General features: G+C 40.9%; 2 protein-coding genes across 4 annotated transcripts; one reads left to right on the top strand and one right to left on the bottom strand.

Annotated features, from left to right (window-relative positions):
* Positions 1-1,789: 1,789 nt before the first annotated feature.
* Positions 1,790-5,574, bottom strand: arl3l1 (ADP ribosylation factor like GTPase 3, like 1). The gene is made up of 6 exons (XM_088384465.1): positions 5,276-5,574; positions 4,263-4,406; positions 3,298-3,414; positions 3,135-3,185; positions 2,237-2,422; positions 1,790-2,139 (listed from the first exon to the last, which is right to left on the bottom strand). Exons 1-6 carry the CDS (start codon positions 5,315-5,317, stop codon positions 2,092-2,094), a joined length of 588 nt encoding a protein of 195 aa, XP_088240591.1. The 5' UTR covers positions 5,318-5,574; the 3' UTR covers positions 1,790-2,091.
* A 2,819-nt stretch (positions 5,575-8,393) lies between these two features.
* rgs14b (regulator of G protein signaling 14b) lies at positions 8,394-17,097 on the top strand. 3 transcript variants are annotated; one of them, XM_088384446.1, is made up of 15 exons: positions 8,394-8,610; positions 10,958-10,979; positions 11,112-11,263; positions 11,347-11,439; positions 11,585-11,728; positions 11,832-12,008; positions 12,123-12,198; positions 12,274-12,371; positions 12,509-12,727; positions 12,959-13,032; positions 13,427-13,553; positions 14,105-14,186; positions 14,870-14,922; positions 15,658-15,727; positions 16,087-17,097. In XM_088384446.1, the coding sequence occupies exons 1-15, from the start codon at positions 8,491-8,493 to the stop codon at positions 16,329-16,331; spliced, it is 1,752 nt and encodes a 583-aa protein (XP_088240572.1). In that variant the 5' UTR covers positions 8,394-8,490; the 3' UTR covers positions 16,332-17,097. The 3 variants fall into 3 exon arrangements, with proteins under 3 accessions (XP_088240572.1, XP_088240564.1, XP_088240579.1); XM_088384438.1 differs by having other exon boundaries at positions 15,658-15,748; XM_088384453.1 differs by lacking the exon at positions 8,394-8,610 and adding an exon at positions 9,520-9,657 and having other exon boundaries at positions 15,658-15,748.
* Positions 17,098-17,565: the final 468 nt, after the last annotated feature.

Below are 17,565 nucleotides of genomic sequence, written 5' to 3'. Positions count from 1 at the left end.
TGGTATATCATTTAGATGATATTAGACGCAATAACGTAATGCCAGTCAGATGTGATTCCCAATTGACAGGCCTTCACTTGAGGTGCACTTAAAGGTGGCGTCCTCTCGATCTTGGCCGCTCCTGACGCTGCTGTGGGAGTCTGTCGGCGTCGAGGTGATGGAGCAGTGCAAGCAGAAAGCGTAGAAGAACGCCAGGAGGAGCAGGAGGCAGACGCCGCAAAAAATCACCACGATCACGACGACGTGCGCTTGCATGTGCCCCTCTTCCCATGGAAACTGCGTAGCTGTGGTCTGGGGGTGAAAGGTCATCCGTGTGGCGTTGAGACTCCCTGGTGCAGTTACTGTGGGCATTGGATGGGTGACTTGTGCCATGATTAGAGCCCTACAGGAAAAATGAAATTGGCCGTTTGAGCACTGAGATTCAACGTAAAAGCAAAGCACATTCATATGTATATTTAAGAGTAAAAGGGCACAGAATTCTTTTGTTCTTACCAGAGTGTGTGTGTGTTTTGATCCAGTCTGTCAGGATGTCTTCTTTTGTGGAGTACAGCTACGATTAAGTGACAGATGTATAAAGGGAAAGAGGGGAGGGAGATGGTGGTTGGAGAATAACATGGAGGGTTGCCATGGAAACTCATTGACAATGTGACATCACATCTTCGGGGTGTTTTAGCCATCCATCCATTTTTTGGGATGGCTTAGCCTCATTAGGGAGAGCTGTAGCCTATCGGCTACGACTGTGCGAGAAGAGATATCATTTAATGTCTTTCATGAATGGAATATGAATGGGGGAGAGAATTCACATAAGCACAGGGGGGCAACATGCAAACTGTACGTGAAATTCAAACAACAAAACCTCTCATCTCGACTATGAAGCAGACAACTTGTCCCCCACCGTATTTCACTTCTAACACAGTATTGCCACCTGTTGGTTGAAGAAGCACCCGTCGACAATCCAGTGTGCTTTTACGCTCCAAATGGTTCCCTCCACCCCCTGCAGAGCTCCTACAACAGATCACACCGCCCACGAGCATTGCTTCTTCTTGGTGTTGCCATGGAGAATTTCACCACATAGAAGTATACTGTCAAAATTTCCGACAAAAAGCCTGCCCCATATATCAAGAAAGAAGCAATCACTTCATGTGGGAGACAAGCCAACAAAGTCTGATGTGGCGTTGAAATGCTTTCAGACGTCTAATTACATCTACACATAATAGAAACAAAAGATCCATTAAATCAGGGCTATGACGGCCAAATGGAAGTGTCAGCCTCCACCAGGGTCAAACTCAAATACAATATATGGTAAGGTGGAAAAAAACAGTTGCTCGAGCCTCTGGACACATTTGTCCAAGGACACAAAAGTGAAGACTGAGGGAGGGGGTCTCTGCAGATTGCCCTGCACATTTCAACAATTAAATTGAAGGAGAATAATCCCCCCATTTATTCACGCGGGCCAGTTCGCTATGAGGGGTTGTGAGGGGCATAATTATTTTTTATTATTATTATTATTCATTACCTTTCACACACACTACTCTGGTCTTTCTGTGTGCAATTTGTATGTTCCTTCCATATTTGCATGTGCTTTCTCCGGGGTTCTTCAACTTCCTCACACATTCCAAAAACATGCGTCTTAGATTAAAGTTGTCTATAAGTGAGAATGTGTGTGAATGGATAATTGTCTGTATGTGCCTTGTGATTGGCCAAAGTCAGCTGGGCTGAAGCTCTTCTATGACCCGTGTGGGGAAGCGATATAGGGGCCTGAAAAGAAATGAAAATTGGAAAAGCAAAAGAAGATCACCAAACATTTTATTGTCAAAAATGTCAAAATACACTTTACACACACAATAAGCTACAGTTTGAATGGTAGAGATGGCAACAGTTCTAACACAGTTAAGTTAAGTTTGCATAGTTTTCATAGGATCACCAGACAAGGATCTGAGGGATGATGGACAGGAACACAATGGAAGCCTAATTAACATTGCCTAAATATTAACAGCATGACAAATTTTAAAAAGAAATTATTCACATCTGTATTGTGTGCATGCGCGTGTTTGGACATGATGCTAGTTGCCTTCTCCATCTTGTTGGGGCTCACTTCTTTTTATTCATGATGTTGTTGCAAATCCAGTTCATGCCATCCTGTTGGATAATAAGATAGCAGTTAGCAGTCTTTCCGAAGCACTTTTGTAAAGCGTTGTGAGACAGCAAAATACAAAAGTCAATGTTTGCAGCTGACCTGAACTCCTTCCCCAGACACGGCTGAGCAGGCCTGAATCTGCCACTCGCGGTCTCTGTACGTATGAAGGTTGAGTCCCTCGGCGATCTCGCTCGCCGGCGATGCTGTGGCCAAATCTTGCTTATTGGCAAAGATGAGCACCGGAACACCCTTTAGGTTCTCCTCGTCTATCAGCTCGGATAACTCCTGTGGGCAAATAAGGAGTCAAAGCAGGTGTGTGTGTTTGTGTTTGTTAATACTTCTTTTCCATTGTGTTGTCATGCAATTTAAATTTACTGCTCTGTCTTTTGCTGTTGTAAGTGAATTTTCCCACTGCATCTCTTTAAATATGATAATTCAACAAGGTAGGTTTTTATTCAACCACATTTGGATCCCCTGTTATTGGCTAGCCTGCAGTCTTACAGATATTCAATTTATTTTCATATCTCTCACATATATTCCCGATAAGCCTATAGAAATTTAGCACCTTTCAAAGTCTATAAATGCTTTCTCATTAGGATCACTTATATAAGACTATAGCACATCAAAGTTCCAGATTTCCAGATAAAAAAAATAATTATGTTAATTTGTAGTGGATCATACAAAGAGCTTTTTCTCATGACAGGTATGGGAGCTAATGGATCTCATTATTGTAGTCGAGTATCAAATGAAGTGGCTAGTGGTGAGTAGAGAAATTAAAATTCTAGACCCTCCTTGGTTAAAGGAGTGCCCATTTACTATGATCTTGTTTAAAAGTATTTGAAATAGTAATAATTAGATGCCAAGTACACCTAACTAAATTGCGTGCTCAGCAACTTAACTATGTAATGTGATTTATTAAAAGTAGAGACAGGGTAAGATGTTTGTGCCAATATGTGGGTTGTTTTGCGAGAATGACATTTATTTCAGAATCACTCACCAGTCCAGTTTCTTCAAATCGCTTTTTGTCCGCACTGTCGATAACGTAAATCTGAAAGAAATATTTTTGTTCTTCTCATTTATGTATTTGCATGTTGGCTTCAGAGAATTGTCATTTTCACAAGCGTAAAGAACATTTTATTGGGCTTTTTGAGTTCACTTACCAACAGATCTGTGTTCTCTAGGTACTTTTTCCAGAAAGGTCTGATTTTCCTTTGCCCTCCAATATCCCACACGTTGAGTTTCATGCCGTGAGAGGCAACGCTCTTAATATTGAAACCCTGATAAAAAACACAATGCTGCAGTTAAGATGATATTGATGATAAATATAGTTTACGCTCAATGTGGACTGCACTTTGAGTGTGAGAGTGCACTGATCTAGGTGTCTCCACCAAATTAGATCCTGCAGTCGATACCTCAGTGCAGTACTGGGTGAGACAGTTTTACAATTGCATCTTTTCAAATTGCCCTTTACCTGCTTTTTAAACCTCGTGTGTTAGCTACTGCTATTTTTGGCATTGGATACAATTTCCTTCAGAGTACAACACAATTGAATAACTAGCGAGTGTTTTACTACACGTATACAACAATATGTTCTTATGTCTGAACTAACTCTTTAACATTTTTAAATGTGATGTCATTTTCAGCAAGTGGCAAAATGGCCGCTCCCTGAGTTCAATAAAAATAACTGGATTTTGCCTCTTTCATTCATATTCTGCAAATGAGAAATTTATCAGAACACTGTGTTTTGGCTAGTCAGGATGCACAGAACATATTATTATGAAGAAAATTTGGAGGTTGACTTCCCCCTTTAATAACGTGGTTGAGTTACCTGTGATGCTTATGTGCATGTTGCCATACTGCGATTACTCACCATGGCAGATTAGGCTGAGTCGGTCATGTTAGCTTCAACCCTTATGAATCACGTACACAAGTGATTAGCTTGGTACCTGATGAGTATACTGACTTTCGATTTTTCTAGCTATACTGTATGTCAGTTTTCCTTCAATGATCTTTGATAGCAATGTTTCAGTCCTGAATCACATCTATGTAAGACTACATATAATTGTGTCAACTTATGGCTTTCATATTGTGTCCTAACTCCTGGCGGTGATTTGTTTCATCTCACCTGTGTAGGTGTGATGGTGTTGACATCCTCAGAGGCAAGGCTCTTGAGCAGCGTGGTCTTGCCGGCATTGTCCAAGCCCAGAAGAACTATTCGCACTTCCTGCTCGCTGGTTCCCTTTAGTTTCTCAATGACGGAGAGTAAACCCTGCACAAATACGACCGGCAAGGGAGGGTTTCAGATGTTGCATGTTTTTTTTTTTTTTTTTTTGTGGATGGCAAGTCAAATACTGAAACAAATGAAGAGGTTTGATCTATTTTTCTGTAGCTACTGCACAAGTCAGTTTAATAAAATTAACATATGTCATTCCCAATCAGGGGGCCTTGTTACACAATGTCAACTAATGTCAATGTCAATTACAAAAGCATTTGTATGTCGTGACGGATAGTAAAAGGCAGAACAGTTGAATCCTCTTGGATTTGGTTCATATAATTATATCAACTTTGAGTCAGCCCCAGATTTCACAATGAGTAACAAAATGAGTAAGAAAATTCACTATTCCTACTTTTCGGGACATTTTTGTTTGGTGGGGTGTCGTGAGATTCTTTTTAGGTAAAATAGGACTGTGGAAAAAAACCCATAAAGAAATGACCACTACTAAAATATACCCTATCAAGCCTCACACCGGCAGAATCTAAACCACCACTTTATGATTTGAAGTCAAAGCTCCCCTGACACAGAGCTCACACATCATCTGAGCCCTGTTTTGTAAGATGTAATCTGTGGCATAGTTAGAATAGCCTCTCCATTCATGTAACGTGATTAGCCAGAATCAAAGTGCGGCAAAAATAATACAGATTGTTGTGCTCCTAAAAATGAGGCACTGTTGCTTTAAAATTACGATAAAGAAGATGTCAAATTTTATGAGAGGAGGCAGTCAAAGTACAATCCTGATCTTTTTTCACATTCTGTCCCATAGAATAATCGAAGGATTACAACGATATGCTGATTCAAGAAATGAGGCAAAATCAACTTAATCAAATACAAACTGAAGAAGCTAAAAAATGTTGACTAACCTGTGGTTGGGTCACTCCACTATCCTTCTGAGCTTCTCCCATGGTAGCGCGTATCCTTGAGCTTGTCTAGAGGGCCGATGCTACATTCTCCAATTGGGCTCACTCATGCGCGTGACAGGTCAGCTCACCACAATGATACACGCAGCCTCTTTTTTTCACCCTCTTCCTGCTCAGAGAACTTGTTAAGAACCTGTGCGTGCGTGATGTTTGTGTCTACCTGGTCATGGACTGCGCCAAACCATCAGCGTGAAGATGGCAAACAGGAAGAGGGGGAGGGCGAACGGGAGCGGAATTAGGAGGCCAGAATTAGCCCTCGGAGTCCATACTAAGGCCACTCACTCTATCCATCCACCCACCCCCCTTCCTCACTTCGCAGTGGCTTTACCTGGATTATCTCCTTAGCCACCTGCTACAAGAAGAACCCAGCACACACATCCTCATACAATTGGGACAGTCTGCCATATGGCTAAGGGCAGAATGCTGCTAATGCAGAAAAGCAAAGATGAGGATTGACAGTATGTATGGAGTTTAACACTTCCAAATCTCAAAAGGATTATATCACTGAATTTATTCCTGAGTGAACGCTTCGACTCATAACATCCCGACATCCAATCCTCTCCGGTAGAGGAGCTGATAGTGCCATCATATGGTGTATCTGTTCCACAGCTGCCTTTCTAAAGCTGTTCTGTAACTGTTAGGGAGCGTCCTGGTGAGCAGAGCATTCAGTGGGATTAGTCCCAGTTTGCCTGTTCTGTGTCTGGATTAAAACATTTGGAGGCTCTTTTGCTCAACTGTACGAGCGTTCTGCTCAGTGGGTGTGGCCAATGCTGTGTTACACAATAGCTGTGCTGTGGAAATGCTCCTGAAAGCATTTACTAATACCTGAGCTAGGTACTTACTAATTTTTTCCTTTAATTTGCAATATCAGCACTTGTGCGATTAAAATTGCATATGGTGCTTAGGAATGACTCAATCCTGATAAAAATACATCCATCTATTTTCTACTTGTCCTCATTCGGCTCATAGGTGAAAGATAGACTATCTCAGATGACTCTGGAGAGTCGGCCCATGTCCTGGAACTCTGGACTCCAGTAATTGACCCGGGTCGTACTGGGGTATATTCAATAGTATTGCAGAACGTAAACCGTTCTGTGATTCATGGACTAGCAGCAGAACTTTAAATCCGATTCCACATCTGACAGAGAGCCAGTGTTACGCCTTTATGACTGGAGTAATATGTTCTGATCTCTTTGTTTTCAGTCAGAACCTGATCTGCAGCAATGTGAATGAGCTGCACCTGCCTTTTTGATGCTCTTAGGAGGGAGTCCAGTCACAAGACCATTACAATATTCAAGTCTACTGGAGATAAAAGCAAGGATAAGTATTTTCTGGTTTGCTTGGAAAATGTGACTCTTCAATCTGGAATTGTTTTTAAGCAGGTAATTGTTTGTTTTAGTGATTGATTTGATATGACTGCTGAAAGTCAGATCTGAATCATCAAACATCAGGCCAACATGACTTGCCCCGTGCCTCCTTCCCTTTGCTTGAATGCATCAGCACATAAAAAGGCCAAAGGAGGGGTCTCATAAATTAATGTGATTTGTCATATGTGCTTTCAATTATGCTCGGATCAATAGCGTTTTTGTGTCTAAATTGCTTAAATTATGTATTAGAAGCCAGATGCTAGATAGATTTGCCTTGCACAAGGTCGAGAGACAGATGGCAACCTGTGCATAATGGAAACTACATTATCATCCTCACTTTCTATCCTACTCTGGACAAGTTTCGCTTATTAGAGCTTTTGTCTTTCTTTTTTGACTGTGCAGGACAATATTACTATTTAACTTGCCAGCTTCCGATCTTTTAGTTCATTTCCAGATATCAGGTTCGTGGTTCAAATCTCTACGGCTCCCTTTTTTTCCAGATGGAGCCAAACCTCTTACTTAACAGTGACACCAAGTGGCAAAGACTTTTTTCCCCCAGATTGCTGCTTAACAGTGACACCAAGTGGCAAAGACTCATAACTGCCGCAGGAATTGTCCAAGGTGCCATATAGAGACGCCTATATTTAACATACTGTATCTTCAACCCCTACACACACACACACACACACACACACACACACACACACACACACACACACACACACACACACACACACACACACACACACGCACACGCACACACACACACACACACACACACACACACACACACACACACACACACACACACACACACACACACACACAAATGCTGTTTTGTTGTTGACTGGTCAGGACAGGGGGATGTAAACAACAAAAAGAAGTCTTAAGAGTAAATTCAAAAGATATATACTTTATTCATTCACAACAAGGAAATTTGCAATGCAGTATGATATGAAGCGAGATGCTGCTCCCGCACACAAAAAGAAACATAAACTGCAACAACGGAGCGGCAGTATTTTGTATAATTTTAATCAGGTCATGCCAGTGCCTCCCACACAATATATTTCCACAATGCCCAGCAGAGCACTGCTGCTTTTCAGGGTACAGCCCGCCATTAACAATTTACCCAAATGTACACCATGGGGCTTATTACTAAACTCCAATGTTTGCATCTTTCAAGGGAAAAGAAAGGCACATGTGTGCTTTCATTATGTAAAAGCAGTAATTTTGAATGTACCAGCCCTGAAGCTACAGTTCCAGCTCAGCCAATCAAGATATCTGGAATAAGTTTAAATTATAAACATTTTTTAAATCACACATTATAACTTTACTCCTATGAATGTTCTGCTTTTCGCTTTTTGTATTTTGCAAATCTACTACAGCCCTTGAACACAATATTTTGTCCCCTTCTAAAGCTTCTTTTAATCTCAAAACTGCCTATGCTATGTTGCTTTTAATACTTTATGCATTGAGAAACAATTCAGAAACAAAGAATGACACCTTTTTGCACCAAATTAGCACTCAGATGAAATTTCCAATAGAGGCATTTAGGACTCCAGACAATGTAAAAATAACACTTTAACCAACAGTTTTGTTAACCAAGCTTTTGTAGCTATATTTGGCATCTAACTAGCAATTAGCTAGTCACCGCCAATCAAACTATCCTCCTGGCGCACCTGCTGCAACAGCGACCCTAGTGTGCATGTCAGGTGTGATTGGCACCAATCAGGAGAATCAAAACCTGTCTAACGACATTTCACCTCTGTTTGGTTTCGACTCAGACGAAGCATGGTTGCCTTCAAGGGTCTTTATCATCGCTTCTCCCGCCTGGCCAAGGTGATGGCACACAAACAAACAAGAAACTATGACAAATGGCGAGCTGTCGTAACAGAAATGGACAGTGAAAAGGTAAAGTCATCGTTTTTACACGCTACTGTTAGGCAATTGCAACAGCAATTGAGACTGCATCCATCAGGAGAGAAACCAGAACATACTTTGAATTTTACTTTTGACTATGCAGGGAGTGAATTTCCCCCAATGAAATAGGACAGCTCAAACACATGAAGAAAAAAAAACCCACTATCAATGAATTGAACCAAACAATAACATCAACATTCCATCAGATAGCACCAAAGTAAATAATGGGTTTGGCAGGAGCAAACATTTTTAAAAGATGCCAAGATTAATAGCAAATAGAGGATAGGTTAAGTGATTCACAGTAAATCAAATAAACAAATATTCCAGGACTGATGTGCGATAAATGCTCAACGATTCTGATTAAACTACAGAGCGGGCCATATGTGGCCCACCATGACGAGCTCTTTGGCCACCCTTATATTAAATGGTGGCCACCCTTCCTCAAATGGTGTTACGGCATTAGCAACAACAGAAAATGGATAGAATTATTTTGATAATCAGTTAATTTAAACAAGGGGAATATTTTACTGAATTAAAACATGCCAAATTATAAGAATACTTTTAAGAATAGAATACTTTTAAAGAATACTTTTAGTTCAATGATCAAACCTATTTTATGCCTGCAAAAAAATGTAGTGTCCCAAGAGAGAAATAACACATACTACAAAGACCGGCAAGCTATTTAAAAGTAAGTTGTTTATTTTTTGTGTGTGGTGGATTTGGTTTCTTCAAGAGTGTCCACTGTTCATTAGAAACACACTTTGCATTTTTTTTTCGTTTGTCAAGATGTTGCTTGAGAACAGTGTGATGTGATCGGAGTAACTTTACTTCCTCTTTTGTGGCTTGTTGCTATGGTAAGACTTCAGGCAGGAAGTGGCCAGGGGAACCCAAGTGAAAAGGTTTTGGCTTTTTGGGTGAAGACTTTCATTGTGTTTTGAGGCAGCGTGGGCATCATATTATACTTGGACATCCAAGTGTGTTGTCTTGGTTACCATGGCAAAAAAATGTAATTCTCGAGGGATTCCTGTTGGCCACATGGTGAGTTATACCGGCTACCAAGATATTTTTTTCTTTTATTCAGTTAGTAGAGTTGTGTGTGTGTGTGTGTGTGTGTGTGTGCGCGTGTTTCTATTGCTACTAAAAATGAACAGCGAGAAACCACACAAGGCCTATTTGCCGATCTGTCGTGTGTAGGCTGTGTGTGATCATGCCTGATGGTGTACTTTTAGAAGGGGAATGACATACTCCATGTAGAAATGGGCCGTTGACGCTTTTCATTTTGTGATGCAACTGTTTCTGTCATCGGCACTACAGGCTTTTGCAAGAAAATTTGTTCTGTTTTTGACTCTTTTCAAATGTGCACTAATGCCTTTACCAGTGGTCCGTTTAAAAAAAAAAAAAAAAGTGCTTCACTGGACTTATGTAGGACATGCTGAGGTTTTCAGGAATTTTTATCTGTTGGCAACCCTAAATCATGTCACTGAGAATCAAGTATAGTATTTAGGTTTGTTCTCAGCTTGAAGGCGTCTTGAGCTCCAAAAGCTGAATGAGAGCCAACCATCAGTGTCACAACCACTTCCTGCACAACTCAATTGTTGTTTGTTAAATGAAACAAAAAAATGTAACATGGTTTTGCTCTTCTAAATCTGCCTGTTTTTAAGCTTTTTAAGCTAACCTATTCATTTTACATCATTATGAATGTCACATACTTCCTCAAATAAATTTGCGTTTGTTATTTCTCATGAACTTTGCTATTCAAAGTGAGCGCGAAATGATAATTGTGTTCAACAATCCGAGATGGCTGATGTCACCCAGTCAGGTGACATTAGATTGAGTGATCAGGTGCAGATTATATGAGGAAGCCTCAGACGATTGTTGGTGGCATTCAAGTGGGTCGAAATAATTTTGAGGATCAGTGGCAATGATGAAAGTCAATTCTGTAATTCGCGAATATTATAGATTGGTCTATTTTTGAACACAATTATCTTCTTGGAGTCTGGTTTTTGGGTGAAATTACATCATATTCCTCTGCGATAGACCTGTGGAATACAAAAAAACAGTCTCTTAATTGCTTAACAGTATAAATAAAAACCACTAGCGTTATGCTAGTTCCTGGGAAAAAAATAATCGCTCTATGAAATTGAGATGTCTAATGTTTGAAGTCTTCATATCAACGGTACTTTTTTCTCTTTTAGAAAAGAATCTAGCTTGAGAGCCGAAGCAAAAGCTAAACACACACAGCGTCATTATAAATCCAATTTTTCTGAAATGGATAATAATAGAATTGTCATCTTTCTTTTTTTCTGTTTCTAAATCAACTTTCACTTTCTCTTAACAGAGCCTTGCAGTGTCAGACGGAGGTGAGCGTAAAGTGCCTGCTAATGGCAGAGTGGAACAAGTCGATGCACGACACGTGAACATATCTGATTCAAGCTCATTCTTTGTTGTGCTTATCCAAATGCTAAATGGGTGTGTTTTGCTGATGTGTGCAGAGTTGAATATGTCTGCACGGAGCAGCACAGGCAGCAGCCACAGCCTTCCTGGCACCCCGGGTGGAGAGGCCTGCCCGGCTAACAATGTGCTAAGCTGGGCCGTCTCCTTTGAGAAGCTGCTGGAAGACCCCAGTGGAGTCAACTACTTTACAGTAGGATGCGACAAATAAGCACATTGATGTTCTACGTTCACCGTGTGTGCCGTAACCTGCCCTGTGTTTACTGTTTCTTGCAGGCTTTTCTGAAATCCGAGGTGAGTGCGGAGAATATCTTATTCTGGCAAGCGTGTGAAAAGTTCAAGAAGATCCCAGCCACTTCATTGGATGAGGTATGAATCTTTTCCCTCCCTTTTATGCTGATGAGATTGCTTTGGTGAACCAAATGGGAATCCCCCGGTTCTAGTGTGGAAAAGACACCAAAACACAATTACACTCGTCACAATCCTAGACGTGACGTTATGTTTGTATTTGTAGCTGAAGACAAGAGCTCGCTCCATCTATGAAACGTACTTGTCTGAAAGTGCTCCCCACTCCGTCAACATCGATGACACGGCCAAGAAAGATGAAAAAGACTTGGAGGAACCCACCCCTGAAATGTTTAACAAGGCTCAAGCGCAGGTCTGTCTAAAGGACACTGACACAATAGCAAAGGGCACTGAGAACTTGGGTTCACTTTCTGTTTGTTTCACCCCCCCCCCCCCCCCCCCTCTGTGCGAGCCAGATATTTAAATTGATGAAGATGGATAGCTACAGACGCTTTGTGCGCTCTCCTCTCTACCAAAACTGCACTTTGGCGAGCGTAGAAGGCAAACGATTACCTCAGCTCTACGCAGAACCTTTCCGCACGGTCTCTTGGGAGGATGTGGCCAATCGAAGCCCAAACTTGCGTGACAAAAAGGTAGCGCCGGGCAGGGAAGGAAGATTCATAAAAAGTTAGTGAATTGGTTTGCAAAACTGATCCGGGATCTGGGTTTTAATAGCCTTGTAATGTGGTCATGACTGTCTCAAACAGAGCAAGCAGTCAGATGAAAGTACTTTCTCAGTTGGCAAGAGCAACAAACAGCGACCCATAAGAGGATCCTGGGGAGGTGCAATCTTTTACTTTTTAGCTAAATCAGACTTGGATGTGAGTCATTTACTTTATTTGTTCTGTCTGGTTTCAGATGCGACCAACAGCATTGTTTCACTGTATCACAGAGAGCCCAACGCTGTCAAGTCGAGCAGTAATGCGGAGCTCGACTCCCTCTACAGGCTGACAGAGGTCAGCGTGTTTTTACATGTACTTCTCTGCTCCTGCTTTTCAATCATACAAAGATGAATTTCTCATGTAGATGAACACACATGTAAATGATTTCAAGGATCCCTACGAAATTAACCAATGTGCCCAAAATATTTTAGAATGGCCAATCGTGTCCTCGCTCGCCGGAGCAAGCTGCCATCTCTGGAGGACGCTGTGGGTTGGAGGGGGGCTACTGCTGTGTCTACCTGCCTGATGGCAGTGCCTCCTTGGTTCCGACCCCTCATGGCCGGCTCATCAGAGAGATGCTGGCTGGCCTATGTGAGAAAAGAGGCTTCCCACTGAAAGATATCTTCATCTACCTTAAAGGCAAAGACAAGGTGAGGATGTGGCAGCTCATGAGTCTTTTAGAATAGAATAGAATAGAATAGATCTTTATTGTCATTGTCATTGTCTTTTCGAAGGAAGAAGCATTTTGCATCGCAAACTTGCTTGACAGCACCTTATGAGATGAATACTCTTTTCCTTTTGCCATGCTTCGTTGATAATTCAAATAAAGTCTGAATGACATCACCTACAAAAGCCACGCTTTGGTCTGTTTTTTCTTGCAGCCATTATCACTGGACCAGGACTGCTCTGTACTGAGAGATCAGCAGGTTTCGCTTGAGCTTCGGGTGATGTTTGTGTGAGTCAATGTTCTTGACTCGTTTCTGTGTGTTATATTTGGTCTTTCTCACCCTAGCAGGCTTTCACACGCATGCACGCACGCACGCACGCACGCACGCACGCACGCACGCATGCACACACACATACACTTACACACACACACACACACACATACACTTACACACACACACACACACACTGCAAAATTTGTGCTGTCACACTTTTCGAAGGAAAGTCCACGTTGTAACGCTTGACACTGTCTTGGTAATGATTTCTGTTATGTTTTGCCACCAATGTGAAGTTAGACTGGCTGGTGTGTATGGTGGATTCTTTAGTGACTGGAGCTTTAGCTTGATTAATTTTGAAAGCTTGTTCTGCCTCTTTTTCTTTATGACACGATTTGTGCGTTTCAGACTGGAAAATGCATTTACTGGAAAGACCGGTGGAATTATGGCAAAGTCCAGTAAGACACTGCAGGATGCACTGTCCACAGTGTTACAGAAACATAGTCTCAAGCCTCACGAAGCCCTAGTTACCATTGTGAGTATTTCTACCCTTTCTATACACACGAATTGGTGGTGATGGAAAATTCAGAAGACTTCTTGTTAATTTTATTGTGCCTGTTCCAAGACATGGTCCATTTGATAATTTTTTAAAATGATGGCACTGAGCAACATTTTTTCCTTTTTTTTTATAGAGATGCAAGTCAATTATACATTTTAATGGCAATAATAATCATAATAATTTTTTTATTTATTTAATTAAGGGTAGGTACAGCAACAGGTGAAATTTTCTGAACCATCCAAGCTATAAATTACACTGCATTGTAACATCTGTATTGCATAAGCCTTAAACTTAAAAAAAAAAAAAAAAAAAAATCTCAAACCAGATGTGCTTGACAAAAAAAGTCAACATTTTTTCAATTGACGTCTAAAATACATTCAGGAACACTGAAAGCCATCTATGATTTTAAAATTTTGCTGTGGACCAGTGCAATCATTGTCGTCATATGCACATCTGTCTTCCGAGGCAGCGGTGCATTTAATTCTCATACAAATGTATTACCACTGAAAATGTTGTACATGTTTTAGGTTGGGAGTGACAAGACAGTGAACATGGACACAACTTTGTTCAGACTGGCTAATAAGCAGCTACGGCTTGACAGAGCTAGAGGTACAAATGCAAACTTGAGTATTGTATTGTTGACAGTACTTGTCCAAGCACTTTATCCCTAATGCTAATGATGGATATTACATGCTACGCTTCCTGTTCATTGACTTATGTTTTTAATGGACCCTTGAAAGAGTCTTTTCACCGTCCACTTTCCTGCCCTACTTTTGCTCCTGTGTTAAGGTCGATATAGACATCATTCTCTTAGCCTAGTATTCTTTATTATTGTGCCGCTCATTGCTTCCCTCTACAATGTCTGACTTCATTTGGTTTGTTGAATGCTATGCCATGGCTGGTTCACAACCCACTTGTCTCCTGCTGATTTCCCAGAACTAACTTCACTTCACATCAGCGACCTCTGCCTCAAATTCTCACACTTGCATAGTAGATGGTTGATTGCTACACCATACAGTAGATGGCTGGAGGACCCATTTTACAGGAATATCTATCTAGCCTTTTGAACTTTAACTCTAAACTTAAACACTGCGTGGCATTTTTCACTAAAAGCCTTTCTCATTTCTATTTGCTACATAAGAAAGCAACCCAAAATACTGTTACCTAAATGCTCTTACCTAAATGACTGCTTTTGTGCCTCAAGGTTACAGCATTTTGATCTTGGCATCTTAATGAAGTCGTCATCTCCTTCTCTCAAAGCAGAAACTGACTTAAATTTTACATTTGAGCAGGAAAAGACCAAAGCAACATCACTGGAGCCAGTGGAACTGCTGCTGCCACACAGGTCAGACAATTTCAGATTTGCAATATTAATTGCAATAGATGGAGCGTTCCCTTGCTATTCACAGGAAATTGGGACTAAGCCTTGCCGCGAATAGGAAAGAGCTATGAGTGATTGACCCCCCCCCCCCAAAAACGTTTCTAATTGCCTATGAATAAAAAAAAAAGTCTGCCGAGCATCACCTTTTTTTGTCTAGATATTTAACAAGAGTGCCCTAAATAAATAAAGCTTTTGTCACCACATAATCACATTTGCTGGCAAAGCAATATTTTCGTTGTACTATTGAAAATAACAATTTAATAGCAGGTATTTTTATATTGATATTTTTTTTATAAACAATCTCTTATGTGCTGCTAAAACATCTAAATTTCCCCTCTGAGATTTTAAAAGGATGATTTTATCTTTATATAGAATTAGCGATAGATTTGGCCGAAGCACTAAAATGGTGAATAGGTGAGTTTTTCAACAGATGAGTGTAGCAATCGTCAAACGGACAAATTCGCAATGCGGAACCGTGAATATGCATCTGTTCACCACACTAGTTTAAGGAGCTACTAAAACACCAGCGCAACGCAGTTTTTGTACCTTCACAACAGCAAATCTTTTGAATTGTTGATATGGGAGTGCTTCTACCTCAAAATAAATTGTTGGCTGCTGTGTTCATGCGTTTATTTACAATCAACCACCTGCCAGCAGTTTTTGCAATCACAAAATGTGTGTTCTTTGTCTCGCATCTAGGCAGGAACAGGTGGTCCGGAGACCCGATTGTCCCTCCACACCGACAAAGAAAAGACCTCACCAAAGCCCAGTAAGAACCCCGACATGGATGGTAGGAATTTTTAGCTGTAAGGGAGGAAGGGAGAGGTGATTATAAGCGGGGGTGTACACTGTCAATCTGCACCCATTCAAAGGAAGATTGCTATTTATACCATCGGAGAAATGGGTATGCGCCATGCTGCACGGCACCTGGTGACTGACACATGCACCTGTTTGATTTCCCCGCTTCTTTATCTTTAATACTCCCGATGCTAATTGTAAAAATGCACCCTTGATCTATAAGAGGCTGAAATGGAAAACTTCTTGTTGTTTACGACACAATCGTTTGGTGTGCTGGATAGCCTCAATTTACTCCGAGTCGGCCTCATTTTTACACCCATTTTCTGTTAGAGCTCCTGGAAATGCTGACCAGGGCCCACTGCAGCAGGGTCGACGACCAGCGAGGTCTTCTCACCAAAGAACACCTCGAGGTTCCTCTCTTCCTGCAACTGCCCCCAGATCAGGAGGATCCATCATCCCAAGAGTTGAGCACAACCGACTCTTCTACTGCACATTCAGGCAAGGTTACTGAGAACTCACCACCCTTTGGTTCAGCTGAATCAAAACCCAAAGATTTGCGAGAAACGTCTGTATAAAAGACTGTGTGTGGGGAGGTTGGCTGTGAAGAACATTTTCCACACTCATACAGCCACATGAATTTTTTGTAGTACTTTTTAATCACTGTTAAAAGAAAATAAGCTCTCGGGCAACGTTGTGCTACCTGTTCTACTAAAATGAGAGTCGTTTTATTTAGTAGAACAGAAAAAACAAAGAAGGCATGAGGAAACTTTTGACAAACACTACACTTCTTTATAAGGAGTGTTTTATGTGAAATATTTTGATTCAACAAAAATGAAAGTACCTTGCAGTAATGCATTTGGCTCCAATTGTTTCACTAGTATTTCAATAAAATTTCACTTCACTTGACATGTATTCCTCAATTTCAGTGCTTCACTATAAACTATAGCTACACGTTACTGCGCAGTTTCTGAAGACTATTGCATGTTGTTTTAAGTCAAGAGTATGCCGTGTTTTTAGTTTTGAATGGACCTATGTGCATGCTTGTTTTCCTAATGTTTGCTTTTCCTAAGACTATTGCATGTTGTTTTAATTCAAGAGTATGCAGTGTTTTTAGTTTTGAATGAATGGACCTATTTGCCTGTTTTCCTAATGTTTGCTTTTCCCAGAGTGTTTTATTTGCTGTGATGACACAAAGTCTTGCTTGACTGCCATCTCACTCTTGTAATTCACAGGATTATTATTATTATTATCACCACTAAGCATTGTAATGCGAGGAGTCAGTAAGTTGGTTTAGCAGCCCAGGGGGACTATCCAAACAATTAAAATCTTGTCAAATATGAATGCTATTCTCTTCTATTTACATTTTGCATATCAGCTTTAAGGTATTAATTTGCAGTGATATATTTGCTTGACTTATTTATTTATTTGGATTTATTTCATAGCAGTGCAGCCACATCCAATAGTGCCTGTGATGTAGCTGTGCAACCCAAAACACAATAAATAAGACTGAACTACCACTATAATTTGTACATGGACCCATATATCACCTGGTAGGACCGCTTACACTTTTATTCGACGAATACACTGCAACATAGAGCTTTTAACAATCAATTTCAAGCCAAAGGAGTCCATTCATCAATGTACATCTGCTTCCTGCTTGCCAAGATGCATACATTAGTGAACAAGATCGTGTTCGACATACCAGGTGTCTGGCGTTATCCTTCCTACTCCCTTGATGGAATTAACAACAGGACCAATATCTGCTGCTTTGTGCAAGGAGGAACAGGTTGAGCACTGCCCGAGCCCTAC

The sequence above is a fragment of the Syngnathus floridae genome, chromosome 1 (assembly GCF_059516105.1).
Source record: "Syngnathus floridae isolate MCC-2025c chromosome 1, RoL_Sflo_1.0, whole genome shotgun sequence".
Lineage (NCBI taxonomy): Eukaryota > Metazoa > Chordata > Actinopteri > Syngnathiformes > Syngnathidae > Syngnathus > Syngnathus floridae.
Note: the sequence above shows the minus strand (reverse complement) of the source record. Positions and strands in the feature narration are given on the sequence as shown.

Bases quoted from the DNA above. Each gene is read 5' to 3' on its own strand.
- arl3l1 (XM_088384465.1), bottom strand. From the start codon at position 5,317: ATGGGAGAAGCTCAGAAGGATAGTGGAGTGACCCAACCACAG. The intron at 2,423-3,134 runs GTGAGTGATTCT...ATTTGCCCACAG, and splicing joins GATTTGAAGAAACTGGACTG to GAGTTATCCGAGCTGATAGA. The intron at 2,140-2,236 runs GTCAGCTGCAAA...ATTATCCAACAG, and splicing joins TGTCTGGGGAAGGAGTTCAG to GATGGCATGAACTGGATTTG.
- rgs14b (XM_088384438.1), top strand. From the start codon at position 8,491: ATGGTTGCCTTCAAGGGTCTTTATCATCGCTTCTCCCGCCTGGCCAAG. The intron at 12,009-12,122 runs GTAGCGCCGGGC...TGTCTCAAACAG, and splicing joins CAAACTTGCGTGACAAAAAG to AGCAAGCAGTCAGATGAAAG. The intron at 12,372-12,508 runs GTCAGCGTGTTT...AAAATATTTTAG, and splicing joins CCCTCTACAGGCTGACAGAG to AATGGCCAATCGTGTCCTCG.